Source organism: Brachyistius frenatus, unplaced genomic scaffold (assembly GCF_029030835.1).
Source record: "Brachyistius frenatus isolate BFR_SWC_R1_liver_20210118 unplaced genomic scaffold, ASM2903083v1 Contig_456, whole genome shotgun sequence".
Classification (NCBI taxonomy): domain Eukaryota; kingdom Metazoa; phylum Chordata; class Actinopteri; family Embiotocidae; genus Brachyistius; species Brachyistius frenatus.
Genome location: NW_027211055.1, coordinates 74,593 through 95,647, shown reverse-complemented (window position 1 = coordinate 95,647; position 21,055 = coordinate 74,593). Strand labels below are relative to the sequence as shown.

At 38.8% G+C, this 21,055-nt stretch overlaps 1 protein-coding gene across 3 annotated transcripts in view; it reads left to right on the top strand.

The window, feature by feature from the left end:
* The window catches only part of LOC138614132 (glutamate receptor 3-like), a 68,383-nt gene extending 47,416 nt beyond the window's left edge, over positions 1-20,967 (top strand). Inside the window, exons 12-16 of one of the 3 annotated variants that reach the window (XM_069687369.1) lie at positions 2,244-2,442; positions 10,442-10,689; positions 11,438-11,552; positions 18,268-18,516; positions 19,460-20,967. In XM_069687369.1, coding sequence (XP_069543470.1) covers positions 2,244-2,442; positions 10,442-10,689; positions 11,438-11,552; positions 18,268-18,513 — 808 coding nt within the window. In that variant the 3' untranslated portion in view covers positions 18,514-18,516; positions 19,460-20,967. Of the gene's footprint in view, positions 1-2,243; positions 2,443-10,441; positions 10,690-11,437; positions 11,553-16,991; positions 17,121-18,267; positions 18,517-19,459 lie in introns of those variants that run through there. The other 2 variants (XM_069687368.1, XM_069687370.1) reach the window with 2 other exon arrangements.
* Positions 20,968-21,055: the final 88 nt, after the last annotated feature.

Here is a 21,055-nt window from a genome sequence, read left to right as displayed (position 1 = left end):
CCTCCCATCTATCTCAAGAAGCCCTCCTCTTCTCTGCTTCCATTTGTTTTGAAGCTGCATGCTGGCAGTGATGCTTTGCATCCACAAAATAACTTATATCCACCATGCTGAGAGCTGTAAAATGCACAGGGGTCATTACATTTCACTCAAAGTAGCGTCTCGAATTCCTCATGACTCTTGGAGGGCTACCGTGTTTTTGCTGCATGTCCCATTTTACGGTCATCAACTTGGCGCATATAATGTATTTTGAACCATCAGCACCATGACCACATTGTGTAGTACGGCCATCAAATCATCCCCTTCTATTCATCTGTCCATTCATCCATCTCTTTACTCATCACCGCTGTGGCGTCTCTGACTTCTACTTCAAGGATTCTCGCTGCTGACGTCCTTTTTTTTTTCGACTTTGGAAGTATTTAGTCAAATAAACATGAATGAGTGCTTCTGTTTTCCTCAGCTGCTTGTTCAACATCAGATTCAAGTTGAGTTAGTTTTAAGCCGTGCATGTAAATATTTAAACTATCTCCACATTTTGAATTCCCAACTGCTCAGGGATGTCAGTGTGCCAAGTTGTCCTATTAGCAGATCAGTATAAAGACAGATATTTGCTGTATCTGCAGTCTTTTGCATCTTTTGATGCAGCAAGAACATAACTTGAGTAAATTTAAGGAGGAAGCAGCTCCTGGAAAGCTGGGATCTGCAGCTTGCTCAGTCTGCTGTAAATCAATGGAAAGAAAATCAATTAAGCAGCAAATGGGGGATTTTATTTTGCCTCCAAAGTACATGCAGTTTTTGAATGGAAAATGCTGATGTGATAATTTTTGCTAAAGACTTCTACATAGCCCCGACACACACCAGCGGTTTTGCAGGCAACTGTAATCACCAGAGGAGGAAATGCATCCTCTCATTTCCATACCTTAATATTCACACCTTTTGTAGACTTCTGTAGCATTTTTTTATGGCTATAACTTTGGCTCTGGTTCCACCATGTTTAGGCCAACTCATCAGTGTATGGAAATTTACCTTAATGCTACACTATTTTTCAGATTTCTCCCAATTATGAGCCATTTGCTGCTAAGAAAAACAGCCTCTCTGAAACTTTGATGAGGGAGAAACTGTATTTATATAGAGCCAAATCACAACAGTCATCTCAGGACACTTCTCTTATAATATATAGGGTGTTTCAACAACACAGTGTTCTATAAAACCATAAACTTTAAAGCACCATAAGGAGCATAAAAACATAAATAAGCAGTAAAAACAATATATCAAGAGATATGCAGAGCAAGGCAGGGATTCACTGCAAATGAATCAGATCCTCGTTTGAGTGGGTATATCCAAGAGCAGCACATTCGATATGTGTGTTTGTGGACGTTTTCTTTCTGAACTCGGGGTTGAACTTCGAGGCAGGGATTTGAAGTCGAGCCTTTACGCTGATGTGAAAACTGTGAAGAATTGGTTAGGGACCAGTGAGCAGTGAGGATGGGAGTATCTGTGTGATGGAGCGGTTTGGCCCATCACACTCCGACATCAGTAACAGACAGAGTCTTGTGGTGTTTTTTTTTTACTTTATAGCTCCATCCTCTCTGGTCTAAAACTGATGTTAGGGGCATTCATTTTGAATGAAATCAAACACTTTTCTGAAGTCTGCAGCTTTAAACCAACATGAACCACAAATAGATCAAATTACTACCTGGCACAAGAAAGTGCTTACAGTTGCTTGGTAATGATGAATAGAAGACCAGCTCCTGCTTTATTTCATCAAAGACAAGACACACACAGCAGAACTCCGACTAAGTCTGAGTTAGACAGATTGGGGGGCATCACAGGTCTGGCATGAGTCTGCAGCCGGCTGGATTTAGGCTGGACACTCGGGATGGCTGCTCACCTGAATTAGGTCCAAAACTAAATGTGGACACAGTTATATTGAGTTAATGAGGCTTATTATTGCTTTCAAAGAATTAATCAGCTGTACAGGTGGCCATATTGAGTTAATGATACCGCCATTACATTAATTTATGCAAGTGTTTGCATGCATCACCAAAAACTTGCGGGTGATTTTACAGTTCTTATCACTTAATGGATCCACTGAACAATTTCTCCAAAAGTAGGAAATTCATCAAATGCAGGTCTGAGCTGATGTTGAGCCAAACGCAGGAGACAAATGAACCCTTCCACCTCCACATGTAGATTTGAGCACGACGCTCTCATGTGTTGTCTTTCCTTTTCTTTCCTCCTCCCAGGTCTCTGTCCGGTCGCATCGTCGGAGGAGTGTGGTGGTTCTTCACCCTCATCATCATCTCTTCCTACACGGCCAACCTGGCTGCCTTCCTCACTGTGGAGAGGATGGTTTCTCCGATCGAGGGTGCTGAGGATTTGGCCAAGCAGACAGAGATTGCTTATGGGACGTTAGACTCAGGCTCCACGAAGGAGTTCTTTAGGGTGAGTGTCTCAACAGGCTGTCACCGTCCTGTCGCTGCACCGCATAACGAGACCTCCTCCAACGCTATGCTGGCACAGTGTTGAATAAGTCCCCAGAGCTTTCCTGTGGGTTTTCATTTATTACCGGCCAGGTAATAAATTTAATGAATAATCAATTTAAAAAAAGGTCTTGAACTGTATTTTTAGCTTGATAAGACCAAATGAAATGTGTGACAGCTACATTTATTAATTCAGAAATCATCATCAAACAGATGCACACTCCTGGAAAAAAAATAAGTACAATTGTGTTACAAAAGCAGTAAACAGCTCAAATAAAATTACATGCATTTGTTTTAAGTGATTTAAAAGACGCTGCTTTGAGATAGATAACTAAAGTGAGTTCATGTGGCGCTCAGAGGAAAACATCAGTCCTCCTGCGAGTACCACAGAACTAATTTTACTGAGGTATTACGATCAGGAGGGAGCGCCTGTTATCCGCTTGTTCGCAAATCCATTTTGTCCACAAAATTAACTTTTGGTTTTCTCCATCAAACTAAAATTTCTTTCTCCCAGATTTTTGGCAGCAGGAATAATTCAGCTATGAAACTGGGGCAGTTACGCTCCCTCATCCGACCATCTGCAGAGTCATAAACCAAACTTTGAGTAGCATCACAGCGTCTGCATTAATATGCAGATTCAGTTTGTTTTTTTTAATCTCCACTCCTCAAAAGCAAGGGTGAAAATATAAGACTAACATAAGTGTCTTATAATAAAACAGATAACGCTGAAGCTTTAAAAACCTAATAATTCCACATCAGTTCGTGTTATCATAAAGAAAAGCAGGTAGAAGTATTGTGTACACCTCTAGATCTATTTATAAATTCATAATTTTTTAACTCTGCATCATTTTGTGGAGATTTATAGTTCTGATTTAACCTCTAAATCACTGCCCAGATCTTTGATTTGCTGAGCGATTCATCATAATGAAGGGAAATGAAATGGCAGGTCAATCTGATTGTCAGACTACCTTTTTGTATTTGAAACTTTTTTTTAAATGTTGAGGGAAAACTAGGAGACGTTGTTATAATTGCAATTTGCGGTGCGCTGTCACAAAACTGCGTTCTCACAGAAGACGCCCTACTCCTCGGAAATGGAAATGTCATTCACATCCAGTGTCCAGCTCTGAGCTGTTTCTATTTTTAGTCCCAGCCGCTCTTGTGGCGTGATTGTGCGGAGTGAGCCCGAGACGTTTGATAAATACAAACCCGGCTCTCCTTTGCACTTGGGAGTGATTGCGCTGGTTTCAGACTGCATCAGTTCACAGGGAGTTACAAAATCACATCTTACAATCTCCTCTGAGGTTTACAAACAGCACAAATACAGCATGTTCACTGTCTGTTGGGTCTGGTTATCTGCTGCTGGAGGGAGAGGGCTTTTCTGTTAGGACAGAGACAGTCCACGCATAATCAAATTTAAGCACGCATACATAAAACACAGAGACAGGACCAAAAAATTGCTATTGGGATGAAAGATTCCTCTTCTTGTTTGGTGTGTTTATCTGTGAAAGGGAATGATTTTTGCAGGGAAATGACGAAGTCTAATGTTTCTCTGACCCGATCAATTAATAAAAGCGTTCAAGCAGAATGGACTGCTATGCCAAACTCAACCGAGGTCTTAAAGCAATCAAACAAAGCATGATCAGTGTTGAGAAGGTCATCTTTTTTCTACAGTGCAATGCTTTAAACTATTACATTAATTTAGTAAATATGACAATAAGAATTGAATAAACTAAATTCAAGTTGTTTGTTTGATTGGAAAAAATTATACCAACTAGATTAAAGATGTATTATGGGGTTTAGAATAATGTAGTTTTCTCTAAAGTTGAAAAAAACATTTAAGATAGCAAGTCACAGCTGATAGACTCTTTTATTGTGTAATAATTCAAATTAAACTTGTTGGAGAAGCTGTTATTATGACTGCAGGGACAGACAACAGCTGTGACATTAATCAGGACACTGACAGGAGTTGTGTTGTTTGTTTATTTCACTTTGTTTGAATATCCATATTTACATTCAGAAGGGTTTATTACGCAATAAGAACGACTGCAAGCAGCAATTCTTTATTTAGATATAAACTCTTCTCCATTCGTCTTTACATTAAAAAAGAGCTGATGCAGTAAAGAAAGAAGATACTGTAGGTGACTCGCATACCTTAAAAATTACATCTGTTAGATGTTTGTTTTTTTCACCAAATATATTAAATTGAATAGTTAAGAGATTAACCATCACTTTATAAACAGCACCATTTTGCATCATTTTGCACAAATTCCTGATGTATTTGGCAGGATGGGATTTATCAAAGGTGTGTCTGAGCAGATTATGTAGTGACTTCATCTGGAGTGATAAATATTGAGCCTTTCTTCCTCCAGACTGGAAATGTCAGTGCAGAGGAGCATCTCTGAGCAACTGAAATCTGGTGATTACAAACTAATGATTAATATGAACTGTAAATACCTTTAACAGTGGTCATCAAAGAGGATGTGTCACTTTAATTCTGCCTCACAGGCCACATAATATATAATGATAACTAACATGGGAATTTTTCAAACATTCACTATTATTTTATTGTTTTCTGGTCTTCAAAGAGGACTCTTCGTTGTCAAGCCACAAGGCTTTGTAAAGTCTTACAGTGACAGTTTTACTTAAAATAAATTTTCATCTCTATTCTTCTCTTGATCACAACAGCTATTCTTCTTCCTTTTTGCTTATGTGACATTTAAATCAAATAACATATCCGGATTCAGGTACACTTATATCATATTTAAAGAAATAATAATAGATTCATTGATTGGTTTTCTTACCAGTTATTAGATCAAAATATTGAATATTGAGAGCCGATGCGTAAGTGCCTTAAACTGCAATAGCACTGAGGGCCCCTCGGGACTTACTACAAAAAAGCTTTTGGGTCCATAGATTGCCATTTAAATGTTGTCAAAAAATACTAAGTCAAAAACTTTTTTCCAAAAGTTGCTATGGTGTCATTCACAAAATGTACTCCTTCACAAAATGTACTCCTTCACAAAATGTACTCCTTCTTATTAGTTTTATGGTTGTCGATCTGAAAATGATTCCAAAGCCCGTCCAAATATGGTCACTTTTGGCTCCAAAAAAACCCCCAAGATGGCGACGGCTTGAATGCCAAACTTAGGCTTCACAGCAGCTGTTCACAGACTAGTGGGTGACATCACAGTAAGTTACCGTTTGGTTCTGACCAAGGTTGGTTGGTGAGCTTTAAAGATGCTGACTAGCTGATTTGTTAGGTTTGCACTTTGCGGGCAGACTGTTTCCATCTGTTTCCAGTCATTATGCCAAACTAAAATAATCAAGCTTTTGACTTGGCGTAAAGAGCTATCTAAAAAGCTGGTTCCCCAAATGTAAAACTATTCATTTAAAAATAAATTCTTAACATCTAGTCCTCACATTCAGAACATAGCTATTATACACGATATATTATTATGACAATTGGAAGAGAAGCAGATGACCTTTCTTCAACCCGCCTCAACAGATTCTACTTACAATAATGTAATGATTTCCTACATTCACATTCAACAACATGCTAAGACAGATGCCAACCTGTATCTTATACAGACATTATATTAGAGTGATTATTGCAAGGAGTATTTTTACATTAGGAAATACATTAGAGTGAGTTGTGGATGATTTTAAGAAGAGTTATGCTGCTGAATGAGCCGTGCTCTTGTTAAGCTCTTTTATTACATTGTTTCACTGATCATGAGCATACAGGAAATGAGTAATAGTTACATACTTAACCATGCATGTAACTAAATATCACATGCAGATAGACAGAAGAACCAGCAGAAAGAGTGCACATGTTTTGTTTGGCCTGTTGTATCTGTTTTGGCTTGACAGCGTGACAGACAGTACCATGAATCACTCTCAGTCCCGTCAGCTGCTGACAGATAAACTGGGAGCTGAAGAAGAAGCGGTTTATTTCCAGAGCAGATGACAGGCAGTAAACCCACATTTCTCACTGGTCACAGGACACGACCAGCTCATCATATCCTCATTGTTGTGGTTACACCAGTCATTAACTAGGAATAATTTGTTGAATAATTTGTCTTTGTTAAGCCACGACTCGTGCAGCGAGAAGATTCCTCAGTGGATTTCTCAGTCTGACAGCACAAGAAGTTTCACAGATTTCAACACAGATGATCAGCCTGTTCCTGACAAGCATTCATTTTCATGTAACCCAGAAAAAGAATTGCTGTTTTCACACGATGGTCAGGCCTGTCATCAGCTATTATAGTCATGTTACGAGTGTTTACATGAGCACTCCACTGAACTGAAATCGTGCATATGTCAAGAATGATTCACTTACTAGCCTGAGCCCACAATCCATTACATCTCTGGTAAATTATTTATGTTGCCATACACAACGCCGAGCTGACATAGTTTGTCAGTTCACTTTGATGTTTTCATTTACTTTCACCTACCAGATGTGACAAAGGACTGACTCACTCAGCAGCTGGACATAAAATCCAGATAAAACCAGTCACACAGATTTGATTCCTCTGTATCAAATGCTATAAATCAGCAAACACATCTGACAGGGCTCGGTCAGCAAGATCAAGGCACATCAAACCTGTAATACAGAATATCGGGAAAAAAAAACATTTCCAATTCCAACTGTTGTAAATGAAAGATGAAAAAAATTATGAAATAATAGTCATGTAAAAGTCATGAGGATGATCAGATTTTCTCTGACATTGTTTCAAAGCTTTGGCGTCTTCTTCACTTCCTGGTTGCCTGGTTATGAACCCGCCTGTCACATTTACAAATACGAAAAGTTTAGACCCAAAGTTCCCTCTGGGGTACCTCTCCCTCTCCCCACTCAGATCCCAGCGCAGAAGGTCACATTTGCCAAGTTTAATGCAGCCTCTCTATTTTGCCCCTCTATTGTAGGCAGCTGTGTACTCCGGCTCCCCGGTGACCGGCGATCAGCCTCTCGCTGGCCATTTTTAGCAGCGTACTGAGTGTCAGAGCGGAGCTGTGCTGTGCATGTCTGTAGCTGCTCTAGCTGGCAGCTGACTGGGCCACAGAGGTGAAGCCGTCAGTCTCGGAGAAAGCAGGTCAAATGTGTTAAAGGCTGTGGCGTCACAAAAGGAGTTCAATACCCTGTTAAACAACAAATAGCACAATATAATAGATTTGGGATTTGACTTTAATATCATTTGGATTCATGAATATTTGATCCTGTCAGATCAGATGACCATGCAGTAATTAATGATCACTCATGAGCTACAGATTTTTTTTCTACTAGACGTGACACTCCAAATACCTGGAATAAATATTCACAGTTTGAGAGATTGATCACCTTTGTGTTTACTAAAATAAAAACAAGCTTGTTTTCACTGATTGTGGGCTCATCTGGATGTAGCAACCAAAAATGAATAGACAACCTGCCAATTTGTCAGCTGCTTTTAAAAACAAAAATATATCCTCCAAATAGACCTGCACAGCCTTGATTCAAGTAGAAGTCGTTGTTCGGGCTTTGCAGGACGATGATCAGGTTTGTAAAAACATTAAAAAGACGTTTTCTGCATCTTTGACTGAAGATGCCGAGAAGTGCAGGGGGACTGATACAATCATAAATATACCTGTGTGATATATGCATCTACAAAACACATAAACAGATAAAGTGTTGAAGTGAAACCAAGACAGACTAAAACATGCAGCATAATTAGACCATATTATCATATAACATAATACCTGAGGTTGGAATACAAAGACTGACAGGTGACACAAAAATAAATAATATATATTTGAATAATGCAAAGAGCAGGTATAAGCTTTACTGAAATATACTGTGGTACATACCGTATTGAATATACAATGATATATTGCACATAAATCAACATAATCATGATGTTTAATCATCTTTAAAACATAAATTGCTAAAGACTAAGTATAAAATCAGTAGTTTCTGGTTCACATGTATGTGAGGTGTTTGCACCTCCCCCACCTTTCTGTGGGAACCTGCAGTGGAATATTTGACCCCATTTCCACCTGATAATAACTTGCAGCGTATCGCTTATCTTCACCACATATTTCAAGCTGCTGCACAACAGGCCGTGACACAAGCACTGTTCGATAAATGTAAAAGTTACATAAGCACAGTCCAGTCAAATCGACCGTGTACTGATAACATGGATGTGCAAAAGGATTGATTTGACCACACCGTGATGATTATGACTCCGGCTGTGACCTGCTGGCAGGAGTATAAGATGAAGAGGAGGAGGAGGTCACTTCTGTCTGTTAATATTGATACTAAACACGGCCTGCAGTTTACTTCTGCTGAGCTGCCAGGTTGTCAGACTTCATGATGCTGGCAAAAGGCCCACTGCCTCTGCTGCACTGTTTGCATTTAAAGGGTAAATCCACTGTGAATTGCACGAGGCAGGACGCTGTCAGAGCTCACTTACTAAATGTGCTGTAACGCTGCACATATGGCCACACCCACTGTCTGGGTGTCTCAGCAGGTGTGTTGATGATTCAGACAAACCTGCTGTGACATTCCTCATTTGGGCCATGAAGAGCAGCAGCTGCAGCTATTTACTAAGTGATTCAGAGCCGCTTAAATAGTCAGAAGATTTTGGAAAATGCACTTTTTGCTGTCTTGCTGAGAGTTAGATGAAAATATTGATACTGCTCATGTCTGTGTTAAGTGTGGAGCTAGAGATAATTGCTAATTATATTATATTGAGAGATATAATATATAACGTGTTAATTAGAGACCTACAGAGGTGCCAGCAGGTGTACCAGCCTAAAGAAAATATGAATAAGTCTTGGGAGGGTCTTGCTTATTTTGAAAATTCAATTTAAGAATCGGTCTCTAAGCACACCTCGATACTTTTTGGGCCTGATTTATTAAAGGTTTGCGTGTGTAAAATCACGTGCAAACTCCACACCACCCGCAAAAAAATGTCCCATCTGATCTACTAACGACGTGCAGTGAGGATTGCGTCTCTCAAATGTGCAATTTAACACACGTTGTCCATTTTGTGCGTTTACCTGAATGCATATGTGATATTGGGCGTTTCTACTTGAAACCACAAAAGCCACAAAATACCAGCAATGTTAAAACTTCTCACGTCTCAGCATTTTCCTGCCTCTGGGTCGTTCCAGCGTATCGCTGCTTGGATATCCCACCCAGTCCTGTTATTCAGGTGTGCTGTCACGGGTCCTGAATGTGTCCCGCAGAATTCACAGGTGACTTCATAAGGTTCACGAGCACTCGTGAGACACTGAATGAAACTAATTCACCTGCTCACCACAGAAAGAGCTGGACCTGCTGATCGGTGTTTGTTAGAGGATCTCATCCGTTTGCCAACGTTTTATTATAAGCCGTCTTTATTTTTATTTTTCACCTAATATCTTGCCATCTTCTCATAATTTCTTCTGTTGATCTTTTTGTTTTTCCCATTGCATTGACTTCCTCACTGATAATCTCCTATATAGCGTTTTGTTCTTGTTATATTAATAATTATTCATTTCAAGGGGATCAGATTTCTTTAGCTTTTGCGGTCGTTGTGTTAGAACAGCTTGAATCACTTTAACACACACAAACCTCATTTAAATACAGCGATTTGCACCTGATATTAAATACGCAATTACTCTTAGTAAATCACCTGCAAAACGGGTACAAAATAAATGTGCAAACTTTTGGAATAAATACGCAATTTAGTACCCTTTATGTAAATGAGTTATTAGTAAATCAGGCCCTTTGTACGCTAAGCCAACAACCCTCAGGCCCCAGCTCCACACTTATAGAGCACCGAGTTGAATCAATGTTGTCATGTAAGACAGTAACTGTGCGTTTCCCTGAAATGACAGAATAGCTGTTCTTTCATTTCCAACCCACAGCGGCTCTGTATGAATGTTTTCATGGCTGTCATAACTAAACTGTTTCTGTCTTCTCTCTCTTGTTCCCCTGAATGCAGCGTTCCAAAATAGCAGTTTATGAGAAAATGTGGTCATACATGAAATCAGCCGAACCCTCAGTGTTTGCCAAGACAACACCAGACGGGGTTTCCCGGGTACGAAAGTCGAAGGGCAAGTTTGCCTTTCTTCTCGAATCCACTATGAACGAGTACATAGAGCAGCGGAAGCCATGTGACACCATGAAAGTGGGCGGCAACCTCGACTCTAAGGGCTATGGTGTGGCCACACCTAAAGGCTCTGCATTAAGGTGGGTGGGATAATATAACAATATCCTCCATGTTGTTATAGTATTCCACCTACCCTGATGTTTCCTTTGTCATTCTCTTCTTCCTCACACCTTAATTCTTTTTTTTTTTTTCGAAGTGCATCACTGAGTGAACAGTATTATGAGTTATCTGGATTGACTCAAAACATTCATTATTTTTGTTGTGTCCTACGTATCTGGTTTGTGTCTGTCACTTTCTTCTTTCTCTTAAGGTTATTGGTATTCTTATCACGTTCATTATCTCCATTCAAATGTTGATGTGCACCGTCACCTTCCCCAACCTTGTTTGTTCCGTCTCTCTTCCCTTCAACCTCTCCTCCCTCCTTGTTTTTCTGTGGTACCCTTTTTGCATTTGCCTCTTAATTCAACACTGAACAATTTATTTTGTTAATTTGCTAGTTAAAATGCTGGTTTGTCAGTTGTGATGAATGTTAAGCTGCATGCTGGATGTTCTTATTTCTTAATTCAACAATGACAGAATGTCCCCATCCCGCACACTTCAGTTACGAGCGATGTAACCCTCCATGCCACCTCTCTAATATTTAACATTTTCTTTGCTGTTAAAAATGCTTCTTACCCTTCCACACCAGTGAAATTCTTTACCAATTTGTCCCTCCCGTGCTCCCCTTTCTGAACCATTGATATTTATCACTATTTTTCACTAATATTCTATATTAGATTTCTCACGGACCTGTTCATTTTCTTACAAGTTATGTTTTATCGTTTCAAGAAATGCTGTTAACCTGGCAGTGTTAAAACTGAATGAGCAAGGCCTCTTGGACAAATTGAAAAACAAATGGTGGTACGACAAGGGAGAGTGCGGCAGCGGGGGAGGTGACTCTAAGGTCAGCCTCAATGTCACCAAAGTCGGGTATCCTAGAACAGAGTAATCGGCAAGGCTGTCGTCACTGACTGTAGTCTCTGAGGCTAAGCGCCTGTAAACACCTTACTTATAAATATGTTATTGTGCAACTGTGATCAACTGGGAACCCTTTACTTGGCTAATGGAGGAGAAAAAAAAAGAGATATAGTTCTGTGATACAGCAGTAGGAAAGGCAGTGCTTTGTGATAGAGTAGTTTTTGGCTTGTGGCTATAAAAGACAGAAACCGTCTTCTCCTCTGATTTTTATACCTACAAGCCAAAAAGCTTTGCATTCTTGTACCTGACAGTCCAACTAATGCCAGACAGATGAAAGGTGATATGTAAGATCAGCACTTTCAAGTTGAACGATAAATGCACTCTCCAATCTGCCGCCTGGGTGATTAGGGCAGGCACGGGGAACAGCGTTGTCTTGAGGGGACTAAGCATCGCAGGCAAACGTGAGAATTCTAATGACAGAGTTTACAACTAACGGTCCAAACTCTTCTTGCCCGACATCCTCTTCACCGAAATCCAGCGTAAGACTCACACAAACCTTTGGTTGGTCTTCACCCCCAAGGCCAGTCAAAGTCTGTCCATGGCCACCCTGACCTGGTAAACCCTGCAACAGTAGAGTGTAAGATATTACCAGGGGCTCCATTTGTACAACAGGATTTGATCTGAATCTACTGAAGAGTTGATGAAGTACAAATAAGTGTTATTGTGTGAAGATGCATATTGACCTGAAAGTGAGACTATGCAACTTTTAGCAGCCGCCATCGTGGCCTTAAGAGTCAAGTAAAGGAAACTGATACTTTTCATTTTCTGGTGTTTCCTCTTGTAATATAACCATTTGAAATGTTTATCTTTGTTTAGCACAAGTGGACTGGAGACAAGTTATAAAGTCAGCAATCTGACTGATTAATGTCACTTACATTTTATATATATATATATATATTTATTGTCTTAAAAGTTACAAAGTCTCGCTTTACATGTCAAAGTTAAAACAAAGAAGAGAAATTAACTTATAGAAGAAGAGCTTGACTGATAATTACTGTAAAGCCTGTCTTGCCTTTTCATTCTGTGTGCACATTTGTTCAAGCATATAAATTTACGATTTCCAGGCTCAGCTCTGCAGAAAAGCCGGGACCTTTTTCCACATCAGTGTCTGTAACATGTTGACACTGATGAGGATTTTTATTTTTTCAATCAAATCTGTTGTACAAACTTTCCATAAATGAGGCCCCTGATCTTGTGTTTCAGACACCAGGGCGTAGTAAGAGCCCGAAACCGGACCCATCTCTGCCTCTGCTCTTCAGCTTGCATTATGACCACAGTACACTCGGCATATTGTATGTTAGAGAGGAGACCAGACGAACTTTGCTGTTACGGACTCCAGTCATCCATTCCTGAGTGAGCAGGATATGGATACTATCAGAGGAGTAACACAAAGACGCCGTCTCCTCTCACTGGCAATCTGCCTCCTCCCCTGTAGGTCCGGTTAGAGAGAGACAGAGTAGATGATCAGTGCAACAGTGTGACTGCCACATTTCTTTGTCCTCGTTTCTCTTTCAGAAGTGCATGTGTGGGTAATTTAACAAAAAGATGGAAATATATTGTATGTAACGACCACTGAGAAAAATTTGACATTCACAGCGTGCCATCACATCAGTGTAATGAAGCTTCCTGAAAACAAATTCAGCACATGTATGTACATATACTGCAGGTCAAAAGATACTTTAATATGTATATATTCAGATGTATTCTCCAAATTTAAACAAATCTTCAGACTGATTGTTAAAATCACATATCTACAACTGTCTACAGCTGCTTTCATGAACTGAAGCTGAATGATTGAAAACATTTAAGTGGGTTAATTGGACATCATACAGTGTATGATTGTGTCTCTTGCACGGGTTGTTCGTGTGGTCTTGAATGTTTTAGACACCATCCTGTTGTCCTGCTTTGCAGACAGACTGAAGGATAAAGTTGTGATGTCACAGAGGGAGCAGGGAGTGGACGCAATAATAGAAACACCTGTGTAATGTATCCAATAGAATACAATAATGAATACTGTCTATGTGAAGCTAATAATTCTAATAAGATGTAAAGCCATATCACAGCGCCAAAAACAATACCAGTGAAAATTCCCAAAGAGGTCAAACTACACAAAAACTGAACATTGTGAATTGTTAAGCTTCACAAATGCAAGATTTAGAGCACTGGCTCTTGTGTCACACTGCAATATATTGTGCAGGTGTTCATGATATTCTGCCCACCCTCGCACTTAATCAGGCAGTTGGAATCAGACTAAACTTCATCGTTTAACCAGAAAATGATTTACAATTTGAGAAAAAAAAAAATGTTAGTAGACTTCTTTGCTAGAGGTTTGAGGCGATGGAAATCAAACTTTGTACCTGCACAGACATCATCAACAAGGGCAGGTTTTTAAAGGTAGTTTTCAAAATGACAAAATAATGATTAAAAAAAAATTCCCTCCTGCCCTCCTGAGAATAAAGGCACTTTAGGTGACTTTAACATACATTTATCTTCTTCTTTGGCAAATCTTAAATTAAATTTGATTAGTCAGCTGGATGCATAATTAATGATCCATTACATAATTGCGAAGTCACCAGAAAAATTACTGAAGTGAGAGAAGACAGAGCCCTCAGTAGCCAATGTGAACCTCTGTACAGACATACTGGTGATTATTAAATACTATAATCTGCTTATTTAATGTTCTAAAATTACATTTGTGAGAACGTTGTTACTGTTGTGAGCTTCGTAAAATTATTATATATTGTAAAAACGATATAATCTATTGAGAACTGAAATGAGACAGATACATTAATACATTGTATATTGTGTGTAACTTACTGTCCCAGTATGTTGTTTAGGTTTTGCTCAGTTGGTCTCAGCTGTGGATATTAACTCAGCAGACAATTTAGTTTCAGCGCTAAAACAAGCACAAGTTTGTGTTTGTAAAATGATGCTGTAGAAACTCAATTAGCAGCAGCTGCTATAATTTGAATTGTCTTATTGCAGAAATGCTCTCAGTTTGTTGTAAATGTGAGTCAAACCAGATCTGATAAATCACCTTCTTTACCTGTCTATGAGTCTCAGTGCAGCTGTGACATACTATTGCTTCAGAGGTTTGGTGCTGCAGCTCACGCTGTTTTTCTCTTTGACAGTAAATGACAGGTGGAGTAGCACGCCACGCTGCAACCAGCAACACAGTTAAAAAAAAAAAAACCACTCTAACGATGTAACTTTTTGTCTCTAGGACAAGCTAATTACAAACCCCAGCATCTTAAGGGAAACATTTATATTCCTTTTTATTGCTGTCACCTGCACTAGGTGTTTTTGACAAGTGGTCTTGCTCACCTCTGGAGTCCCTTTGATTTCTCTTCACGTCTCCAGCAGTGATGATGACAATTATTTAGCTGTCATGTCCTATTTTAATTTCAGATGGAAAAGCATACTGAGCATAAGTGCATTTTCACCCACGATCAACAAAGTCCAGAGGTTTGCAGTTTAACTCAACATCAGCTCACCCGACACATCTCTCCAGACACGGCTATCATCTGTTTCTCTGAAGAGAATTACAGGATAGATGCATGATAGTCTTTTGTGTTTAGCTTTTTTTCAGATCAGAGACTTTACAGAAAAATATTTATTTTCAGTATATTATTCAAAGGCCCATGGTCACCACCTGGTGGTGTGTTTGAGTGTCTTTATCTGATGACCAGCAGATTATTGCAGTTCACTCAGTGGATCTGGAAAAAAAAACAGACGTTTATATTTTACAACAAACAGAAAAAGCATACTGGACTAGTACGACACCACCCAACCACGACCAATCCTAATCCTAATCAGCTGATCCTTATGTGAGTTAGTAAAGTGAGGGGAAAGGTACATGGAGATTACGTTTCATGCTCAATTAGTGCAGTGAAATTCTCTTTTCTGTTCAGGAAGGTCAAAGGTCAAAACCAGCTACCAGCAGCGTATTTAAGATTTCAAATGTAAATCTTCCAGTTGAAAGTTGCTGTTATTTATCAGTTTGTTACCCTGCTGACTGGAGGTTCAGTGGCCTGTTTGAGCAGACCGGAGGCTCTGAATGTGTCACAGCGAGACAAAAACACTTCTTATAGTCAAGATATGACTCACAAAATGCTCATCAACGATGATCTTCATAACTGTGCCCTTTATTTTGTGATGAATGTGATACCTCTGAAACAGAATTTTTTTTTTAACTCCTTGCAACTTTCTTGATTCATGTGACAACCATTAAGTTTAAAGTTCATCATGACTTCCTTGTAAAGGACTGTCAAGTAAAAGTAAAAAAAGCAGAAACTGCTAAAAGTAGTGAAGCTGATGATTCTGCTGCAGAGAAAACATTAGATTTTAAATGCTGTCCCCTTTAGGATTGTTAATGTAGAAGTGAGATGTAAATCACTTAGTTTTTCATTTACAATTATGCTTCCAGTTTCTGCTGTTTGCCTTTAAGAAGAAGTTTTCAACTCCCAAAGTGCCTTTCAAAGAGCTCTGACTGGAGACCAGGACCACAGATCACCTGCCCCTCCCCTTTTCTTTTATTTTGTATGTATTATCAGAAAATAAATTTGACAAGGACATTGGTGAATACAATATATTTGATGGTGTTGGATTACAACCACAGATCCTTTTTCTGAAAGGAAACAAGCCTGGATATTTAGCAGTCAAGGAAATTAGGCATAATGTCTTGCAAAACAAACCCCTCCTAAATTATGACTCGGCCCTCCTTAGTGAAACTTTAAAGACGAGCATAATAACAATCCTAAATTCTGTGTTGAAAAGCAAACAAATTCACTTCACAATTTCTTATCATTTTTGAAGCAGCTTTATTCTCATTTGATTGGCACAAACGTGGGTTGTTGTGTGTTAATGGGGGGGGGGGACTTTGCGAGACATTAGGCCTCAAGTAGCTGTAAAGCAAATTGACCTGATGTGTTTGTCTGTTAGTCAGGGAAGGGTTCCTGTTAGATCCACCTTGCTAAACATCAAAAAGGCTGCCCATAGCAAAAAAAAAAAAAAAAAAAAAAAAAGATAATTAGGTGCCCTCAGTAATGACTGCCTCTGTTTTCTTTCATTCTCTGAAAGCTATGCAGCAGCTGCTTTATTCTGCAAGTTCAAATCTTTTCTCTTCTTGTGATCAGTGTGTGCCGATTACTCAAAGCGATATAGGTGGGGTCTGGCATGTTAGGGTAGTCATGGATCATGAAAGTCATATATTGATATATATTTACATACTGTAGTTTTGCTTGCTATTTGTGATATGTTGGCCAGGACCCTACTCTATCGCTTTGTACAGTATAAAGTAGTTTAAAAAGTTGAATAACATAAAATAACATAATACAATGTTATTTATGTTATTTCCCACGTGAAGAACTCCTGTAAACCTTGCAGTATTGAAACTCAGTGAACAAGGCATCTTAGACAAGCTGAAAAACAAATGGTGGTACGATAAGGGTGAATGTGGAACCAAGGACTCTGGAAGTAAGGTCAGTCGCTGCAGGTCTTTTTACACTGATTGCAAAATGCATTTTGACCCAACTGTTCATATACAAAACATCTAAAGCATACATCCTCCCAGACATGTTAACCATGACATGATATTTGCTTTGTTTGCCCTCAGAATAACACCAAAAAGACGTTAAAGTTTACTTTACACATACTGTAGTCAAATTTAGTGACACCATGATTCATTACATGAACATGACTTCATCACTATTGTATGTAGACAAGTCGATTTGTTAAAATTGCAGCATGATGACACAATTTTTGATTCATGTCATACATTTTTTTGAAAAGAATTGTAACCATTATACTGCTATTTTTTCATCCAAACCTCTATTGAAATTTAGTTTATTGGTGGTCTTATTCATTTGTATGTATTTGTATGAATTTCCCAAAGGCGTCCTTATTCTGACAAAGTCCAAACTGACCTTTAAATACCATCTGAGCACAAAGTGGTCAAACGGTACTTAATAGTCGAGTCTCATAGGTGGAGTGTCAGAGTAAGGAACATTTTTGTTATACATTTTCCTTCAATGTAAAGATATTTATCTGCCAGTACAGTGACTTTTTAGGCAAGAAAAAAAAAATTGAATTTAGGACTATAAAACTTCCCACAGGGTTAGAATGCAAATGGTAAAACTCACATAAATGAATTTCAATATTACTGTTTGGCTTTTAATAGCAGCAAAATGGTTCAATTCACCTTCCACAGCTTGCCACTTTGATTGTACATAATATGCAGTGTTTTGAAGATTAAGTTAAGCAGCTATGATAGCCAATCAAGGGTTTTAATCTGTAGACCTGTACGACCACGACCGCCTTCCTCTTAGACTAGACGTGGCCTCGCAAAGAGACCACCAGGCAGGATACATAGAAAGTCTCTCTACATTCACCTTCTCAGCTCCTTAGGGTACAAAATAACTTGAGAGGAGGAATCAAGACACATTTAAGTTGTTCCAATTTTTCTTGCTTATAGGCTAAATTAAGCAGCTATACCTCAGAGGGTTTTGTTAGACACATTTAGCGACCTCAAAGTTGCTGTTTAGCCGTAGTGCAGCAGGATGTACTGTGTATGGGTGTATATGAGGATAGCCTCAGAGGGCCAGTTTTAAAAAATTCTTAACGGTGGTCTTTACCTCCCCCAGGACAAGACAAGTGCACTAAGCCTGAGCAACGTGGCAGGAGTCTTCTATATTCTGGTGGGAGGGCTGGGCTTGGCTATGACCGTGGCTTTGATAGAGTTCTGCTATAAGTCACGGCAAGAAACCAAAAGACTGAAGCTGGCAAAGACTGCCCAAAACTTTAAGCCAGCCCCTCCGGCAAACACCCAGAATTTTGCCACGTATCGTGAAGGCTACAACGTGTATGGGACAGAGAGCGTAAAAATCTAGAGGGTATGTCTTTTCTTTTTGAGAAATGTTGTGGAATCAATTAATTCTGGATCATTGCATGAATGTAAAGATTCAAATTGTATTCATTTCAAATTAATTCAACTTAAAATTGAAAAGTTTTTGTTTCCATGTTACTTCAGAAAATCTTTGGATTTCCCAGCATGCAATATTTGAGAGTTTTGTAGTTTGAAGAAAACGCTTTGAAAATGTGTTGGTTTGTCTTTGACACAAGGTAAATTACTTCATGGTCATTTCTTTTCATGAAAATGAAAACAGTGTGACGCATGATGCAGACCACTATGAAATGAAATTCAGTCCCAATACTTGCGTATTACGTGTTTAAGTATTTGAATCCAAGGCCGGAGATATTCTTGCTTTTAAAACGTGCACTCACATACTTACCTGCGTACCCTGCGTGTTACTGGAGGCCACATCAGAGAAACAATGATACCATTAGAACACGCTCATTTGCCTGATGTAAACAATACATGAGGACAATCAAGCAGCCAACAGTGACATCAGCCATTGGTTTATGAACTGCTCTTATGAAGCCTCAAATTTTGGTCGTTGCCATTGCACAAAGCTCGCCATGTTCACTGCTTCCAACCTGTGTTTCCAACATCTTCTTCCGCGCAACATAACAGTCTCACTTGTTTCTGTTTAACTGGGCGTCCACAGTTTAAAGCAAGTTTATCTCCGGCCAGTGTGTGTCCGCGTGATTGAATGGTTTATTATGAGTTTAATATCTTCAGTTTATCAAATTTGTTTTCCCATTTTCATCTAACTTAATGAGACTAATTTGATGGAATTACTTATACTCAGTCCAGTCAACTGACTTTTCTAAGGCAGCTGGGGAACTTGTGTTTTTGAGTAGAACAAGCTTAAATTGACACACACTGCTACTTTAAATAGTTTTTCATTCTTTGCACGTCTCTCGGCTTTGCAGAGGTGAAATGTGTCGATTCCCACTGGTGCGTCTGGATGGAAACTGCCACTCTGTGTGACCCCGACACTCCGAGGTTGTCATCCTGGAGGCAGCAGCCTTCATTGTCATCAGCTTGGACACAAGCCTACAAGTCAACAAGTGCTCATTTTTGGGTTATAAACCCGTCACACTAACAGAGGGCAATGACGCAACAAGACTTTTTGCTTCTGGAAACATGGGATTTGCCTCTCGTAGTGCCTTATGGAGCATTTCGGCGTCATGGCAATGCAATTAAAATTCAATCCACTTGAAAACAAAAAAAAAAAAAAGAAATCTGTGGAACTAGAGCAACACATTGCTTCAACTGACAATTAGATGAACTGTTGTAATTTCAGTTGTTTTCTATTTTGAAGAAAAAAAAAAAAAAAAAAAAGCCATGATTTGAAATCAAAATCCTGGAGTACTTATTAAGTCATTTGAATCCTTTCCAGACATATTTTTGTGGTGAAATCTTAAGTTGGATTAATGTTATATTTAGTGAAGTAAAGTCATTTTCTTGTTTTACTATAAGACTATTTTCAGTGTCAGAATATTTAGGACAAGAATCAATCACTAGGGTTAAGCATCAATTAAACTGACGAAGTTGTACCCCAGTTTTTACTTGGAAAATATCAATAATATGAGAGTAGTGGTCATCTGAAACAGCTTCAGTGGTGTTATTTTCAAAGCCTGTTGGACATCATATTACACCTGACTGTGTATTCACTTAGATGCTTGTTTTAAATCAACCATGCGAGACTGCATTTGTTTCAACTGCCACTATCTGAAGACATTTTAATCGAAATGAGGTCCGCTTTTAATCACTTAGTGCCATATTGTTGAAATCAAAAGAACTATGAATACTTTAGAGACTAGGAAAGTGACCCCTTTTTATGTAACAGAATTTTCAACTGGTTTAACCAAGCTTATGGTTTACACTTTGTACACACTTAGAAGCTGTTCTCATGTAAGTGCAGTATCTGCAGCTGTGATTCTCAATTTTTTTTTTTTTTTCAGTAAATGATAACACACCATAGCTTCTTTGGTTGTGATAAGCTTTCTGTGTCTATGCATTATGCAGAAGGTTAGCTGTACATTGAGGAAAGAATGAAACATTTGTCTGTTTGTATAAGTGAACTTTTTATAAACTGAAGGAAAAAAAAAAAAAAAAAAAACTACAAACGCTACAAACCATGTACGCCTACATTCGTTTAGTATATCAGACTTTCTCATCCTTTTCGACCCAGACAAAGTGCATGTGAATTTGGTTTTTACCAAACAGCAACTCGAAATGGACCCTGGTTTAGTTAGCGTCCGATGACGACATTTGATCCGCTTTGGTTTTATTTTGTAATTGTTTTTTTTTCCAGTTCATTTGTAACAGTACCTCAACCTTGAGAGTTGCATGTATGAACACAATGAACCTCTGTGGGGAGGACATGTACAAAAGATTTTATTACATTTCCTTAATAAAAGCAGGTTTATATTCATCTTTGGGACTTTTATTCTAACATGTAAAAAATATATGGCAGCGTGAGAGTTCATTTTCTTTCCAGTTCCTTTGACTTCTTAGCAAAC